Raw genomic sequence first — 19189 nt, 5'->3', positions numbered from 1 at the left:
AGGAACAACACCTATAAAGGGAACTATAATTTTGAAGAAAGACAAGGTCCTATTCCACGATATGGAAAATTATTGGTGATATGGATAGAAGACCAGATAAGCGTGTATAAAGCCTTCTAACCTTAGAGGCTAAGCAAAACCTGTTCCAAACCCTGAAGGCACAGGCAAGAGATGAATGTGAGCAAACCTTTACTGCAAGTCATGGGTGGTTAATAATTCGCTACAGTTTACACAATGTTAAGGTGGTGGAGAGGCACCTAATACTGATGTTGGTGCTGCCAAAGCCTTTAAGAAGGAGTTAGATGATGTGATTGTGGGAAGGAATTATTTGCCTGAGCAAATATTCAGTGTGGATGAGACTGGATTGTTGTGAGCGCATGCCTGAGCGGATATATATCCACAAGAGGTGAAAACAATGCCAGGATTCAAAGCATTCAAGGACAGAATTACACTTCGGTGGGGGAATGTAGCTGGTTTCAAGATAAAGCCCTTCATGATCTATCATTCAGAGAACCCAAGTTCTTTTAAACATGTCAGCAAGCACACACTGCCAGTGTTTTATCGAAGTAACAAAGCATGGATGACCCTAGTACTGTTTGAGGATTAGTTCATAACTTCTTTCATTCCATGAGCCAAGAAGTATTGTCTGCAACAAAGTTCCATTCAAGATTTTGCTCCGGGACACCCACCACCCTGGACGACATGCACCTTGATGTTAAGGTAGTGTCCACTAACACTACCTCTGTCCAACCCATGGATCAAGGTGCTATTGCTGCCTTTAAAGTGTATTATTTACGTCAACTCCGCTCAGGTTGTTGCTGCTACTGAAGGTGAAAACGCTTAGAGAGTTTTGGAAGGAGTACAACGTTTGTCATGTATAAAGAACATTAGTGCAGCATGGGATCAGGTTACAAACAATGCATGAATGAATATGGAAGTCCTGAAAAAGATATGTGAACAGTTTCAGTTTAATGAAAATGAAGTTATTTCAGATATTAGTAACAAGATAGTGGAGTTAGATGAACAGCTCCAGTTAGAAATTGATAATGAAGATGTTGAACAGTTGGTTGAAAGTGTGCAGAAGAGCTCAGTAACGAGGATCTTATCGAACTGGAAGCACACAAAGATGCAGAGGAAGAAGCTAGTCTAAATGTAGAAGAAGGACCTGCACCCCAAAAAGTTTTCAGTGAAGCAAATTGTAGTGATGGTTTGTCAGACCACAGCTTACATCTCAGAAACTCCAGTCTGACCGGACATTAGGGAGGTCAAAAGTGTAGGGTAACTCTGCGGTTGACCAAGGATTGTAAATCAACTAGCTCCCCCTCCCATGTCACACATGTAAGAGGGCACCAGCCGGCTCTCTCCCAATATACACAATGTCCTACACCGCAGAGGGGGGGCCAGTCTTGACCCGACATTAGGGGGGTCAAGTGTAACTCTCACGGTGGACCTGGAGTTACAAATCAACTAGCTCCCCTCCCATGTGACATGTCACCACAACAGACATGTAAGAAGGCACCAGCCGACTCTCTTCCAATATACAATAACCTACTCTCTGAACAAAGGCCGGACCTGACCTCACATTAGCCAGGTCAAATGTAACCCTCGGAGCCCAACTCAAGGGGCCACAAATCAACCAGGGCCTCTCATGTCACACGGCCCCACCTGATGACTTTCCCAGATAGTTTCTGAAAAGTCCAGACCTGACCTCACATTGGCTAGGTCAAATGTAAGGAGACCCTTCGCCGCCCCCCCCCGACCAGCTGAACCTGACGGCTCGCCTCCCAATATATAGGACGTGCTAGTCCTCCCTCGGTTAATTCGCAGAGAGAGAGTTGTCTTGTAACAAGGTGGCCAGCTACTACACCACCAGGCCTGCTCGAGAGAAGTCAAGGGCCGGAGGCAAGTCGCCTCCGGTCTGGACCGAGACTTCCCTCCGGCGACCAGCTAAGCAGTCTCCCATAGAGACAACCCAGGACTACCTGCTAGGCCTCCCCTAGGTCACGTGAGTGTTTGTCAGAGCTTTCCATGGGATGAGTTACCTACGTGGGAAGTGTATTCATTTCAAGTTCGTGTCCGAGAATCAGAGTGTCTAGTAACGTAAAATGATGTCCTAGTAACGTAAATATAATGTCCTAGTAACTTCAATAGAAGGTGTTATTAATGTGTCCATGTCATGTTCGTGATTAATAAAGAGTTGTAACGAAGCAGTGTTTGAGAAGTCGCCTTTAAGAACGTAATAGATGTGTATTGACGTGTAAGACACGACCAGTGTACGATAAGAGTAAATAACTATCACGGCCACGCTACCAAAATCTTCCTCTCTTTATACTCTTATACTATCAATATTCTACCTATATGTAATCTTCTTCTTGTGAATATTTTGTAGCATTACAATGGCGGCAGCGCACTTAAAGTAAGAACTCACGCCTCTTAACTTTAGTGTTCAGTACAGTGATAGTTAGAATCTTTTGAAGTAATCTCGTAACTATCTTGACGAAGCAGGCAGTACAAGGGTGGTTGCATTCGTAACATTATATTGGTGACAGCGAACTATATGTAATTCACGCTTCCCTCGTCCCTTGTTATTGGTAACAGTGTACTTAACGTAAACCCATGCCCTCCCTCATTTTAGCCATAACACCTGACTCGTTGTTTGAGCATTGTTCGAAAGTGCGTGATAAGGAGTTCATGCAAGATATAGTTTCATTATATTGGCGGCAGCGTACTATATGTAACTCACGCCCTCATTGTCCCTTGTTAATGGTGACAGCGAACTATATACGTTAATTCACGCCTTCCTCGCTTAGTTATTATAATGGTAGCAGCGAACTTAACGTAAACTCACGCCTTCCCTCGGTTAGCCATAACACCTGGCTCGTTTCATCCTTCATTTGATTCAGTCTAAGTTTGTCTACAATTATGTAATAAGTAATTCCTGTAATAAATGGCATTCGTGGCGTGAAAAAAAGTGTCTCAATTATTAATAAAAGTTTAAACAAGTAAATGTCTCTACATTAGCAAAATTTTTTTTAAAATATGTTCAGTGTACTTGTGTTCTCAATGTCCTTGATGTATTCTCAATGGCCGACAATTTGATTGTTGGTCAGTGTTGACATACATTGTTTTAGATTATGATGTCTGTACTGCTATTATAACAACATGTCTTTTAACCTATCCCCTCCTCCTCCTCCGTACCCATCACAGTTCACTTTGCTTTCCGCCCTGCCCTGCCCCTACCCGCTCACTCGCTCCTTGCCCGCCCACCGCCCACGGCCTGGCAATCCTTCCGCCCAGCTCCCCTCACCACGCCGCCTACGCCCCCACCCCGCCCAGCCAGCAACCCTCGCCCCTAGGTGTTGTGACCACAATCCCCCATATGTTTTGTCCCGTGTGAGTTATGCTTTGTCGGTGGTTAGTGTTTACTTAATATTGCGATAATTACAGAGCTTTACTCAGTGTGTTTTATGCGTATGATTTGTAATGTACTCTTTGTAGCGTGGTGATAAATAATATTCAATGTAGTGAGCAGAAGCACTCATTTAGCCCTAATAGAAATTATGCATTGTGAATAATAGTTACCAAACATTGGCGTAGCATTATAAGAAGCAAATATTTTTTTTTTGCGAATACTTTAACTAATCCATCGCCCTTTAAGTTGTTTTTCTGCTTAAATATCTGATGCCGCCCCATGGCTGGCGGAGTCGACCATGCCTGTAGCGTGAGAATGCAGCGTGAGGAATACCTTTACCTGCCACCCCACTTCTTTCAAGTCCTACCTGGTCTAGGATTAAGAAGAGTTTATATTTTTCTACTAGGAAGTTAAGGAGTGTGGAATGAAGTGCCACACAACGAACCCTGGTGAGCCCAGCCAGGGAGGGATTCACCACTGTGGAAGGTGTAAGACAGGACGGTCCTTGGTCTCGCCGACACTCACGTACGGAGGGCGAGGCCTGGTCCGCGGAACCTGCCTTACGAGTTATCTAAGGAGACGACAGCCCAAACAGTGGACCGGCTTTCATCCCGGCCGGAGAGGGCCGACGGCAGATGAACAGAAAATCGTCTGGAATATGTTGAAAACGAAGATGTATAAAGAAATACAGATGGAGCAGAAAAATTCATCTGGAATATGACGGAAAACGAAGATGTATAAAGAAACGCAGATGAGCAGAAAAATCGTCTGGAATATGAAAATGAAGATGTATAAAGAAACGCAGATGAACAGAAAATTCATCTGGAATATGAAAATGCTCTAAACGTAGAGGAAGCGCAGGTGAACAGAAAAATCATCTGGAATATTATAGAAACCAGGAGGAAGTGAGAAGAAGTCAGATGTGGTGACACGACCTACAAAGTGCGGTATTGAAGAAAGAAAAACGTGCTATGTGAAGACAGAAGAGACGCTGTGCTGACATCAGAAGAAAGTCGACGATGACAAGGTGGATAATCAGAAGGACCAATCGACTACCGTCGTTGTGCTGCCAGCATTCCTTATTTTCAGATACCAGCTGGATGGAGGACTTGAGCCATGCTGAACCCAACAAACATACTGATGTTGTTGATGTTGCTGATGTGTAATAAAAAGATATAACACCCTAACATGTGAAGTAGGAGCATTTTGTATTTTGTATTTAATTCTCTGATTTTTGTTAACATGTACTACAAAGAATGTTTTTTTTAAAAGATTAGTCACTTTTTCTATGAGTTAATTTGATCAATGTTTTGTATTACCAAACACAATGTTGTAGCCATTTACTGACCGAGATGAATTATTATTTTGACACGGCCTGGTTAGGCAATGTAACACCTGTTTTTGTTTGTAGAATGTGATTTGCAAGTTTGCCTCGGACACTATGCTAGATATGAAGGATCTTTAGATCACTCTATGTTCAATTACTGTGTATGTATTTAATTTTTTTCTCCTGTCATAGAAGCTTTAATCTTGGCGGGAGGTATAGTAAGCTTTGTCAGATCAAACTATGCCAGTAGAAAAACATACATCTCTAATGTTATGATTTGTAAAATGTAAGGATGCATTATCGCCTGAGGGACTATATTAGATACTGCACATGATGTTACTGTCTACTTTAAATGTATCATCAGTTCTCTGAGCATGAAAGCTTTGGTCTTGGCGGGAGGTGTAGTGATGGTTTGTCAGACCACAGCTTACATCTCAGAAACTCCAGTCTGACCGGACATTAGGGAGGTCAAAGTGTAGGGTAACTCTGCGGTTGACCAAGGATTGTAAATCAACTAGCTCCCCCTCCCATGTCACACATGTAAGAGGGCACCAGCCGGCTCTCTCCCAATATACACAATGTCCTACACCGCAGAGGGGGGCCAGTCTTGACCCGACATTAGGGGGGTCAAGTGTAACTCTCACGGTGGACCGGGGGTTACAAATCAACTAGCTCCCCTCCCATGTGACATGTCACCACAACAGACATGTAAGAAGGCACCAGCCGACTCTCTTCCAATATACAATAACCTACTCTCTGAACAAAGGCCGGACCTGACCTCACATTAGCCAGGTCAAATGTAACCCTCGGAGCCCAACTCAAGGGGCCACAAATCAACCAGGGCCTCTCATGTCACACGGCCCTGAACTTCCCCGGAGAATGGTTTCTGAAAAGTCCAGACCCTGACCTCACATTAGCCCAGGTCAAATGTAGAGACCCTTCGCCGCCCGCCCCCCGACCAGCTGGGCCTGGCGGCTCGCCTCCCAATATGCGCCAGGTGCCTAGTCCTCCTCGAGCCATGAAGTGTCTTTGTAACAAGGTGGCCAGCTGCTACACCACCAGGCCTGCTCGAGAAGTCAGGGCGGAGGCAAGTCGCCTCCGGTCAGGACCGAGACTTCCCTCCGGCGCCCAGCTAAGCAGTCTCCCATAGAGACAACCCAGGACTACCTGCTAGGCCTCCCCTAGGTCACGTGAGTGTTTGTCAGAGCTTTCCATGGGATGAGTTACTTACGTGGGAAGTGTATTCATTTCATGTTCGTGTCCGAGAATCAGAGTGTCTAGTAACGTAATATGATGTCCTAGTAACGATAATATAATGTCCTAGTAACTTCAATAGAAGGTGTTATTAATGTGTCCATGTCATGTTCGTAATTAATAAAGAGTTGTAACGAAGCAGTGTTTGAGAAGTCGCCTTTAAGAACGTAATAGACGTGTATTGACGTGTAAGACACGACCAGTGTACGATAAGAGTAAATAACTATCACGGCCACGCTACCAAAATCTTCCTCTCTTTATACTCTTATACTATCAATATTCTATTTATATGTAATCTTCTTCTTGTGAGATTTGTCTCATTACAAAATGGCAGAGGCATTTGCTACAATTAATAAAGGAATTCAAATGTTTGATGGCATGAATCAAAATTATGAGTGTTATGCCAAAGTTGACAGAATGATCCAAGATGCACTTGCTTGCTACAGAGAAATTTAAAATGAAAAGAAAAAACAAACTGTGCAGTCTAAATTGGACATCTATTTTAAGAAGTCCCCCAGTGCTGTCTCCTCACGCCCCACCAGTGCTGCCTCTTCACTCCCTCAAGATGATCCAATACCTTCAACCAGCAAGTTTCCACAGTACATAAACCTGTCTGAAGAAAGCGGCATTGATGACCCACCCAGCCCTGTCTCCTCCTCTGCTTCTTCCAATTAATGTAGTCTCCATGTATAATTAGAAAATTATGGGGGCCCCGTGTGCATTCAGCTGACTACGTTAAAAGTAAGTGCTCAGTCACACTGTATCCATTCCTCATTATTTATTACTTTCACTGTACTGTATTTCATTGTAGATTTTTTTATTTTTTTTTATTTTTTTATCTATGTCGGATTATGACCATTCCGACTTACTACCTGGATTTGGGTCCCTAACCCCGTCGTAAGTCAGGGACTACCTGTATTATAAAATGTACTACAGTATTGTACACTAATGTACTACAATTTTTATCTCTTGAGCAAAATATATGACATTTATATTTAAATTAATCTCTGTCTTGCAAGGATTTCAGCAATGCAAATTATATTCTCCTATAGTCTGAGATATTAAATGAAAAACTTAACGCCTAAACCCCCCATGCTTCCTCAAGAGCTATGATTTGACAGTTGGTGCTGAAGGCCTGCCTGGGTGTTTATTTATCATTACTTAAGAGTGACTAAGCTCTTCTCATAATTTGCCACCCAAACGACCTGGGTGAATATAACTTACATTGCTGGGATTCTTGTAAGATAGTAATTTATTTGAATACCTGTATAAACAATCTATATTTGCGATAGACATAATAATTTTAGTACCAGAATCATTTAGTACATGTACAGTACAAGTTTGTTCCATTGTTAACCGAGGGACCACTGTATTGCAGTTTACTTGTACTGTACAACATTGACTAAATTCACTAGATAACGTACACAACTAATGGTTGGTAAAACTTGTCAAGTAAGTGAGTGTCAAGTCATAGGAGTCTTTTTTCTCTCGCTTCAGGACGCCTGATTCCTCCGTTTTCTCTCAATCTTAGAGTGCACCAGAGACTTCGTTATTCCTTAGTAATGACACAGAATTTGAAATTGCAACCCCAATTACAACTGGGGTTGCAATTGTTGAGGCAACTAGATATGTCTGATTACAGCAAATGTGTTATTGTCAATTTGTAGGTGAAAGATTTTATCCTCAATAGATGTAGGTTAACATTACACCTGGAGGCAAATGCTTACTAAAGCCTAAGGAAGGATATTCTTTTAACACATAATATCTGGCCAGTATGGGAAGGATCATCCTGTCTCCGTCAGGGAGTCGTGGAGTGGTGGTCCAGCAGGCGTCACGGAAGTGTTTTTTTGTTTTTTCACGGACGTATATGCGATCGGACGTTGTTCGGTTAGACGTTAACCGGCGCATGACTGAACTTTGGTAAATTGAGTTTAATTCCATTAATACGCTGACACCTACGGAGACACTTCAGACACATGACACAGTAAAACCTACTTCACCCTAAGGTGAATGTATTAAATGTATAAAAACGATAAATTGTGATATAAAGCAATTAACGGAAAATATGATTGCACCAAGTTTAGACACATCCTCACACGGTTGGTGAGTGGATGGGAAGAGTGAGGTGATATGCCAAGACACTTACACAGCACACACATTAAGAGCACTACTAAGCTATTGTCTTATAACATTTGACTTTATAATTTATATTTTAAAATTAATGGATACATGATGGTTCGATCTGACTACTGTTGCACTTAGACAACTGATCAATGAATAAACCAGGGCATATGGAGACACACTATACACTAGTGATGTCACAAAGTTTCGCAACTGCAATCACAATGCATAAACTATCACAACCTGTACTCGAATGTACTAAATTTATTACTAAAATGTTTATGTCTAGTGCAAACTATGGGATGTTAATACTCAAATTAATTGCCATCTTTCAAGAATTCCAGCAATACAAGTTAATTTCTGCTAAGTCAAGTCTGTGACATTTTATAAGCAAAAAAATTTAACTCCCTGTATTTCATAATCCCACGTCCCTCCTGGCACCTCAGCTGATACCTGCGCACCCCTCCTGGCTGTCAACACCCCACCTCCCCCCTCATCCCAGCCAGCAGAAGGTGATAACAATTAATGGGATGAAAGTGATTTTAGGCTAAAAGTTTTTCTCTCATAAATTATCACAGACTTAGCATAGCAGAATATAACTTACATTGCTGGAATCCTTGCAAGATTGTGATTAATTTGAGTAGAAACATCTCATAGTTTTCACAAGAATTTTTTTTTAACCATTTAGCTTAGTACATTTGAGTACAAAATGAGTACAGTAATATTATGATATTGAATGTTACAGAGTATTTCAAATAAATTCTTTGTTTAGTTCTGTACATAGAGACTGGAAGAAACTGACCACACACGCCTAAAAAGATGTCTGTCTCTGTCATTCTTGCTGGGTAAAATATTGTTTATTTTTTATTTACTTATTAATAAAGATATGTTACTGTAATAATTTGAGCTTAATAATACCAGTACCCTTCATATACAGTAAAACACTTATTTTTACCTTATTATTCTTTTATCATTTAAGGATATCATACTGGAAATGTCTTGTAGAGAATTTATTAAGGATTATTATGGTATCAAATTCATCTCCCTATCACAATTAGCCACACTTGAGTGAGGAAGGGGAGAGAAAAGTGACCACGCGACCCTCCCCCCTCACCATCCAAAAAGGTTCACCTCTGCCAACAACACTCTCAGCCCACATTACCCACACTGTGCTACACACACCAACATTACCCACACACCCCCTCCAACACCACCCATACATCACACACACACACCCTCCAACAACCACCCCCCACACACCTCCAACACCATTCACACACCCCTACATCATCCACACACACCCTCCAACACCATTCACACACCCCTACATCATCCACACACACCCTCTAACACCATTCACACACCCCTACATCATCCACACACACCCTCCAACAACCACCCCCACACACCCTCCAACACCATTCACACACCCCTACATCATCCACACACACCTCCAACAACCACCCCCACACACCCTCCAACACCATTCACACACCCCTACATCATCCACACACACCCTCCAACAACCACCCCCCACACACCCTCTAACACCATTCACACACCCCTACATCATCCACACACACCCTCCAACACCCCACATCACCCACACCATCACAGCCCACACATACACCCCAATATCACACACACACCCTCCAACAACCACCCCCATACCCCAACATCACACCTCCCCACATATCCACACACTCCAACACCACTCAAACACCCCCAACAAATTTGCGTGTGTGACTGCGTGGTCGCGAGTTAAATATCAGCTGTTGAGGAGCACTTGGCAACACTCATTTCCACTCCAACTCTCTAATCACCCACACCTTTCTGCTTTCTCACTCCATATTTTAAATTGTTATGTAATGTAATTTTGAAGGGATACAATTTTGCTCATTTACATTTATACTTATCACAATCTCTCTAAAAATACTTTAGGTTTAGTGTTTATTCAAGACATCTTCAAGTCATGAGACCCACTAATCCTCCACCCAAGAAAGAGTGACCGAACATTCCATCCCCATAAATTCAGTTGACTCTGAAGATGTCTTGAATAAAGACGAAAGCTAAGGTGCTCCAGTGTATACTCAGTTGACCGAGAGGTAGCAGTGAACAACACACAGACCGAGTGGCAGAAAGCTCAATTTAACCAAAAAAAAATTTTAACGAACACGGGTGGCTCGAATTAATTCGTTAAACCGAGAAAATACTCTACTTTTACTTAAGTATGGTTTTCTAATACTTTTACTGTAATACAATTGAAGAAAAAAATCGTTACCCATTACCTGCAAACTAATAGTATATTTTTTAATTAATTAATCATTTACCAAAGTAAAAGAGTTGTGTGGATGGAGGGCATGGTGGAGCCATGAAGGGTACAGTGTGGGTGTGGAGAGACAACACGTGGTCACATACTGAGAGGTCTTGTGAAGTGAGGTGAAGTCAGGTCAGGTGACAATGGCCATGACAGCAGAATTTCCCTTTGATCTTCTTGTGTCCATTAGCACCTTGACCACCCACCTCACCTAGCCTACCCTCTTATCCCCTCGCCCCCATCAAATCCCCTCTCTTCTCCCCCACCTTTCCTTCACGGGCTTGGTCTTCTCGTTAGACATAAGAACATAAGAATGGAGGAAACTGCAGCAGACCTATTGGCCCATTCTGAGCAAGCCTGTTTACACCCAACTCCTATCACTCATATATCCATCCAACCTATATTTGAAGCTATCCAGCGTGTTCGAGTTAATGATGATTTTTAGTAACTTGGTCCACTCATCCACTACTCTATTTTCAAACCAGTGTTTACCTATCTCGAGCCTAAATCTAAATTTGTCTAATTAAAAACCATTACTACGAGTTTGCTCCTGGTTGGATAGTTTGACTACCTTTGTTACATCACCTTTGTTTAGCCCTGACTTCCATTTATACACCTCAATCATATCGCCCCTCACTCTACGTCTCTCGAGGGAGTGCAAATTAAGATGCTTTAACCTGTCTCTGTACTCAATGTTCCTAGTGCCCAGGATTAGTCTTGTCAATCTTCTCTGAATTCTTTCTAGGGCTTCTATATTCATTCCGTAGACGTCAGTTACTCTTTGCATATACAGTACAGTGGTCCCTCGGTTAACGAAATTTCGGTTCACGAATTACCTTCCATATGAATATTAAATTCGGTTAATGAAAGTTTTACGAAAATATTTTGTCATGCTTTGGCTTGCTCACCAGCTGGGAGATTAGTCCGCCAATACAAAAATCGGTTCTAGGGCTTACATTCGTTAAAATTGAAGTAAATATCAAGAAGGTTGTACTATTCAATAATTTTCCAAATTTTATAATAAAATTTTCAGTCATTTTAACACATATTAACATAATTGCAGTCCAGAGAACTAGTTTTTGATGTGCCAATCAGCCACTTCACTCACCAAGCAAGGCTTCAGTCTGTATCTCTGTTCAGTGGAGGAAGCATCTTGCTTCTGGGTCTCTTGAACACAAGAGTATTTTTACGTTTTTACAGTATAATTATTGGTCATTCTGAAATTTATTTAACATATTGACAATATATAGTGCAGTGCAGTGTTGATTTAAAGAAAATAATCTTGAATTACACCAAGTGAACTTAAAATTTTATGGGTGAAATGACGGCATGAAGCATGGGGTGATTTCTCTTCCACCCCAACTTCCTTCTCTTCTCCCTTCTCCTCCACTTCTAATTCCCATCATCATCATCATCAACCAGGAGCCTTCTACATACACACCTCAAAGTAAGTGTAATTTACTGCATTTATTTTTAGTTTGTATGTAATTTTCGGTGAGCTGGAACCAATTATCCAAAATCCCATTGAATTAATGGTTTCGGTTAACAAACGACCTTCTGGAACGAATTGTGTTCGTTAAGCCGAGGGACCACTGTACTTGTACCTAAAATGAATTTCAAAGAGGCTGTGATTCTAAAATGCTTTACATAATTCCGTCTTAGATATAAAGCCTGTATCTATAAATATGTGTGAGACTAAGTGTATTTAAAATTCTGCCTAAATAATTAAGTTACTGTCTCCCCCCACCAGCACCCGCCAGATGTTACATGGTGCGAAGAATTCAGCCACTCATCAATTAGAATCGAAACGTGATGTCACCACAGCCATACCTCAATTAGAGGGACAGTTCAAGGTGAGTCCTAGTCAGACTCGGTCATTATGGAGGCATCAATCATTCACAAACTCCTCAACTGAACGAGCTTGATAGTTACTTAGCTCAGGAGATAGAATGGAGCTACTGAGGTCTTTCTCGACATTATGTGACTTATCTCTGAAGCTTAACACCCAACTACCTGTATCTACTGCCTGTGAGCGTCTGTTTAGTCATACTCGATTCTGAGTGACAGCAAAGTAGTAGTAGTCATGCTTGGCTTATTATTTATTATTTAATTAATTTATTACACCCTAGGGGACGACAAGCCTCATCACAAGACCATGCAGTCAGACACTACTGTAATACATTGGTGCTCGTGTCTTGCAGGACATGCTAGGACTTGTGATATGGAGACAATCTTGATATTATTTAAGGACAATGGGAGTTAGCACCCACCAAAGCCTGGGCAACGTACAAGAATAAGTAGGTGGTGACATGTAGGGGTTAGTGACTCATCCAGTAGTAGGAGGTCCCTGACAGTGGGACAGTCAAGGCAATAGTGTTAAAGGGTGTTAGCATTGGGACAATTACAGAGTTTACAGGATGAGAAGTACGGATCATCCCCGGCCTCAGATACTTGACAGATACTCGTTTGTCTGTATTCTAACTTAATGCAAGCCAAGACAACATTATGTCTGCGGACCATAAATCCAAGTCGACGACACTTGTGTGGATAAGAAAGAAAATTATTATAGTGTTGGATGGATGAATTTTCAGCCCAATCACTATCCCTGTGATGGATTGTAGGGAGAAGAGCAGTTGAACGTATTCTCTTTCAGTAGGTGATGCTGGGCTTATATTTAGGCCTAAAAGATCCTGATTGCACAGCCATAATTTTGAGAATCAGTTATTGATTAATCTCAACAGAAGGATTTGCAATGTAATGCAATGTGTCGTTTATTTTAATCTTTAGTTTACTAGTTTTTCTTATAATTTATTGTGGATTTATTTTAATATTTGAGACAAAAAATTCTTTTGCTACTTTTTACTTTCAGTACTAGAGTACATTAAACTTTTGAGGGGGGGCGCTGGTGGAGCGGTACCGCTTTTGCCTCGCAAGCAAGATGTCACGGGTTCGATTCCTGGGCCGGCGGAAGTTGTTTGGACACTCTTCCTAGTCCTCCTGGTCCCTGTTCACCTAGCAGCAAAATAGGTACCTGCTGTAAATCGAAAGTTGCGAATTCGTATTCAGGGACAAGTTGTTGGAGCTTCCAATAACTTGCTTAGACATAAAAACCACTGACTCTTCAGGCTTCTACGCCCTTGACTCTTCAGGCTTCTATGCCCTTAACTCTTGAGACATAAGGCAAGCATGAACTTAGCACGCTTCCCTGTTGGGCGCTGTAAATGCTTCTGCGCTTCACCTTACACAAGGATGTAGGGGGGGGGGGGAGGGGTGTGCAAAAAAATTAATAAACTTTTGATACTTTTATTCCAACTTGAGTCACATTTTGCCAATGCAACATTACTTTTACTTTAGTAACAAAGGCAAGTACATTATACAACTCAGCTCTAAAGTATGTAACACAATTTGTAATTTACAGCTATCCACATAGAGGGAGACATGACAAAAGAAACACTGTATAGGTACAAGAAAACTACAGATGTACAATCTTCCTTTGGTTAAGTTTTCTTTGTTATTCCAAAAGTTAAATTGAACAATATTATTCAATCTCCTTTCAAAAAAAGTGACAGGACTATACAGTGGTCCCTCGGCTCACGAACACAATTCGTTCCAGAAGGTCGTTCGTTAACCGAAAATTTCGTTAACCGAAACCATTGTTTCAATGGGATTTTGGGTAATTGGTTCCAGCTCACCGAAAATTACATACAAACTAAAAATAAATGCAGTAAAGTACACTTACTTTGAGGTGTGCATGTAGAAGGCTCCTGGTTGATGATGATGATGATGGGAATGAGAAGTGGGGGTGGAAGAGAAGGGAGAAGAGAAGGCAGTGGGGTGGAAGAGAAGTCACCCCACGCTTCATGCTGCCATTTCACCCATAAAATTTTAAGTTCACTAGGTGTAATTCAAGATTATTTTCTTTAAATCAACACTGCACTGCACTATATATTGTCAATATGTAAAATAAATTTCAGAATGACCAATAATTGTACTGTAAAAATGTAAAAATAGTTTATGTTCAAGAGAGTCTCAAGCAAGATGCTTCCTCCACTGAGCAGTGACACAAACTGACGCCATTCTGGGTGAGTCAAGTGGCTGTTTGGAGAGGTAAAAACTAGTTCCCTGTACTTCAATTGCGTTAAAAAAAAATTAAAATGACTAAAAATTTTAATATAAGACTTGGTAAATTATTGAAAAGTACAGATTGTACCTATCTAGTCCGGCAACCTCGGGACCTGACCGGTGCCGGACCATGGAAATTGCCGGACCATGGAAATTCACCCTTTTCCTGTATAGATAGTGACTTGTGCTTATGCCTGGAAGCATTAGCACCACTTTCTCTGCGTCATGGTCTCTTTGAAGACATATTGAAGGGTTAAATGTCGTATAGTAGCTTCCCAAATTTTGCGAGTTTTTAATTCTTAACGTATTTTATTGGAACACACAAAAAATAAATAAATAAACATTTTGACGGCGGAAACTTGAATTTCGACGGGTTTGAACGGCCCGCCAACGTGCAGACGACGTGCATAATCGTGTAAACAGCGTCATTTCTCTTATGTACAAAAGATTCATTATTGTTTATTACTGAATGTCTTTTTTATTGAATTAATGTTTATGTGTGCAAAATGAGCAATACAATTCATTAATAATACGTAGAATATTAAAACACACGAGGAAATGACACAGCATTGTTTTCGTTGATTACAAAACCAGTGACTGACTGGTTCTACATATAAAACTGAAGAAAATAAGACCCAGGTTGTAGCTGTAGTAAAATTAATATGGTTGTTTTAAGTAATGTTATTTAATGTTAATAAATGGAACAATAGAAGTAGCTAACGATAATGGTAAAGAAAAAGAGAGATCGCATATGTAAGTGCGCATGCGCACACGTGAAAACATATCATCATTACTTTACATAAGAATATGAAAGCAACACTTATTACTGTTCATATATATTTTAATTAATGTTTCTGAATTAGTTTTTTTTTAATTAATGTACGTGTGTGCAAAATTAACAATACAATTTATTAATAATACGTAGAATATTAGAGGAGACGAGACGGCTGCCGGCATTGTTTATGTTAAAGCTTACGAAACCAGTGACTGATTGGTTCTGCATATAAAACTGAAGAAAATAAGACCCTGAGTTAAGCTGTAGTAAAATTAATGTAAAAAATTAATATGGTTGCTTGAAGTACCTGTAAAGTTATTTAATGTTAATAAATGGAACAATATAAGTAGCTAACCATCAATGGTAAAAAAAAAAGTGAGACTGCTCGTATGTAAGTGCGCACATGTGAAAATATATCGTCATTACTCTACATAAGAATATGAAAGCAACACTTATTTACTGCTCATATATATTGAAGGGTTAAATGTTGTACTCTGTATAGACAAGCAGAGAGAGAGAGAGAGAGCAGCCGAACTGCCGGATGTAAACAAACCTTAATTTCCCGCGGCTTTTTTTTTTAAGGGGATTAGCCCACCCGGGCATAGGTCACTGACCCACATTGGGGCCTGAGGGGCAAAAATTTAATACTCCTGTAATAATAATAATAATAATAAAAAAAAAAAAAAAAAAAAATGCCTATCTACCTATTGGGCAAACTAAAATCGTTCCGGACCACGGGAGTTTCTGGACCACGGAATGCCGGACTAGAGAGGTACAACCTGTACAACCTTCTTGATATTTACTCAAATGGTAACGAATTTAAGCCCTAAAACCGATTAGTACTGTATTGGCGGACTAATAATACAGCTGGTGAGCAGGCGAAAGCAGGCAAAAACAAGTTGGGAAAATTTTTTAAGGAATTCATTAACCGAATTTTTTTCGTTAACCAAATTGAATATTCTTATTGAAGGTAATTCGTTAACTGAAATTTCATTAACCGAGGTGTTCGTTAACCGAGGGATCACTGTATATGCTAAGCACCATAAAAAGAGGAAAATTTAGGAAGGCTAGACACAAAAAGATGGCCATGAGTTATACAAGACAAGAAACAAATATACTGTACTGATAATGAAAATAAAATTAAACATGTGAAAATCTAAAATGACAAACAAAAAGAAGTATTACTTACTAGAAGATTAATACCTCCATAAGCAGTGTCACCTCGGGGCATATAATAAGGAACATTGGACATGCTTTCCATTCCTCCAGCAACCATCACTTCTTGGGATCCACACATCAAAGATTGAGATGCAATCATTATTGACTTCAATCCTGATGCACACACCTAGAGGAAGAGAGAGAAAAAAAGGGACAAATTAGGTAGTAAATGATTCAGAAGAACTAAATACTCCTTTCTTTTACTGTTTCACTAATCTGACATCGGCATACTCCAACTATTCAGCAGATGTAAGCAAGGAGACCTCAATGGAAATACTGTAGTCTTTTACAATCATGTCACATCTTACGAGCATTCAACTTTATGCACTTGGCTTAGAAAAAAAAAGACAGTCAGTGTAGGAGCATGTGGCTGGGGGAGATAACGGCATATAAGACACACAGCCATATAAGACGCCCCCCCCCCCCCATTTCAGCAGTGAGTATTTCGGAAAAAAAAAAGTATTTTCCTCCTGTAGCCACAGTTTTCTTAAAATAATATTGACATTACCAGTGAATGTGAGGAATAAATAAAAATAATACAGTACCAATAAATAAGTCACGACAAAATATTGTACAGGAATTGCCAAACCAGTAAATAAAAGCCAAATGAAAGTTTAACACAGTCGCCATTTGCATATACTGTACTCCCTGATTCATCAAAGCAACAGAGACCAGCTAGGACACTATCTCCGCCAACTCCCTAGCAATGTTCCCCACTCCTACACTCTGCACCCTCCTCCCACTCCCTCACTGAGCCAGCTAGCTTGTGAGCAATGACATGTATATTCCCTTTATGTGTTTGCTTTTAGGACAATTATTTCTCTTACCTTTTTCACAATACGTATGTACGGTATAGTCTCGATTTACGCAGATTTCCTTTACGCGGTTGGTCATTTACGCAGCACCTGGCCAGACCGGCAATTATTAGTTAAGCGGTACATTCCATCATTTACGCGGGAAGCGGCGCGGGCAGGATGCGCGCTAGGTCGCCCAGTCAACAAAACATTACCGAGTTCTTCACCCGCCACCCACCACAGCCAGCCCAAGTCAGTGATAGTGAGGATATGGACTTTGAGGGGTTTGACAAAGAAGCCCTGCAAGCCTGTGGTGGATAGTGATACAGGTGATACAAGTGAGGGCCAATAATCTGCCCTCAGCCTCGGAACCAACCCCCCATCCCTGTGTATGTTAAAAAACCTAATATTATTGATATTTCTCTTAAATATTAAGTGTGTGCATTCCATCATAAAATTAAGATGTTATTTTTACTACAACGTACGTATTGTGTCGGAAAAAGGGTAGTCTGGCGGTCGGCCCAGTCTCTATTTCAATTACGTAATCCCATATGTTCTGTTATTTCGTTTACGCGTTTCGAGTTATACACGGACCTCCATGGGTTTAATTGACCGCGTAAACCCAGACTATACTGTATTATTATATTATTATTATTATATTATTATTATTATTATATTATTATTATTATTATTATTTTCATTAATACAGTGTTATTATTGTTAGCAAATCTCATCGGAGAAATTCAGCCACCTTTCCTTTTAAACTATGTCCCTCCATTGTTCTTATCACGTATGACTTTATGCATCGTCTGTTGGCATGGAAAACTCGTGATTGGCTAATATTCCTTCACAGTGTTTGTTCCGGGTATGGTGATTGGTCAAGCAAGGAACAAAACAAATATATCTCAACTGCATCTAGTGGTAGTTTACTGAACTAAATTTACTTCCGGTAGCCGTACGAGCCTTTAGTGATTCACCTATTATCAATATCATACGGTCACTGTAACCTCTTGAGATAGAAAGAGAGATACAATCAAAGTTACGGTCAGTTTAGTTGAATCTGGGCCCTACTCTATAGAATATTTGAATAGTAGACTAAATCAAAATACCGTTATGGCAAAATAAAATCCCCCAATATTACGAAAGAAAATTTTTATACAGAAAGAAATTAAAATAAACTTATACTGTACTGTATATGAAATTTTGTCACATATGATATTCTCATTTTGACACATTTTTCACAAATTTTTTGTATAGTTGTATTTTGACACATTCCCCCCCTTGATATTCACTGCTAAGCTAGAGGTGCATCAAATATGGCAGGAAATATGGTACCTGAACATTAGACTCAATATCCTTACCTTGTTGACTGTGGTACATGGGGTCGATTTATCAAGACCTGCAAAAAGTGCTGCTTGACGTGTAGGTGCCTGGCGTGTTCCAGCTGATGCCACATTTCCCATGTACACCTGGAATGATGGTACAGGTACTATACATAGTATATAAGACTAACGACTGTAACTTCATTGGTACAGTACACATCTCCCTGGAAACATTTATTACAAGCAAAATTTGGCTACTGTTACCCAATTTCAGATTAATTTACAATATAATTGAACAAAACAAACATTAGTGGTACATAATAATTCACCTCTTAAGAACAAAAGTAGTTATAATACTCATATAACTGAGTATTCAAGTCAACTGCCAAGAATGGTACAATAAGCTATATAAATAAACTGATTATGATCTCAACAAAAATAATTTGTATTTTGAGATACCCGGTAATACATGTACAGTATACTATACACTGTGATAATAAAAACAAAGAAAATACATACTCCTTATG

The 19189-nt window shown here is 40.2% G+C and overlaps 1 protein-coding gene across 1 annotated transcript in view; it reads right to left on the bottom strand.

Annotated features, from left to right (window-relative positions):
• Nucleotides 1-18809, bottom strand: part of LOC121873147 (acetyl-CoA acetyltransferase, mitochondrial-like) — a gene marked incomplete at its 5' end in the record, with an annotated part of 36132 nt that extends 17323 nt beyond the window's left edge. The window contains 2 exon segments of the mRNA XM_042376465.1: nucleotides 16518-16673; nucleotides 18702-18809. Coding sequence (XP_042232399.1) covers nucleotides 16518-16673; nucleotides 18702-18809 — 264 coding nt within the window.
• Nucleotides 18810-19189: the final 380 nt, after the last annotated feature.

The sequence above is a fragment of the Homarus americanus genome, unplaced genomic scaffold (assembly GCF_018991925.1).
Source record: "Homarus americanus isolate GMGI-L3 unplaced genomic scaffold, GMGI_Hamer_2.0 scaffold32929, whole genome shotgun sequence".
NCBI classification, from domain to species: domain Eukaryota; kingdom Metazoa; phylum Arthropoda; class Malacostraca; order Decapoda; family Nephropidae; genus Homarus; species Homarus americanus.
Note: the sequence above shows the minus strand (reverse complement) of the source record. Positions and strands in the feature narration are given on the sequence as shown.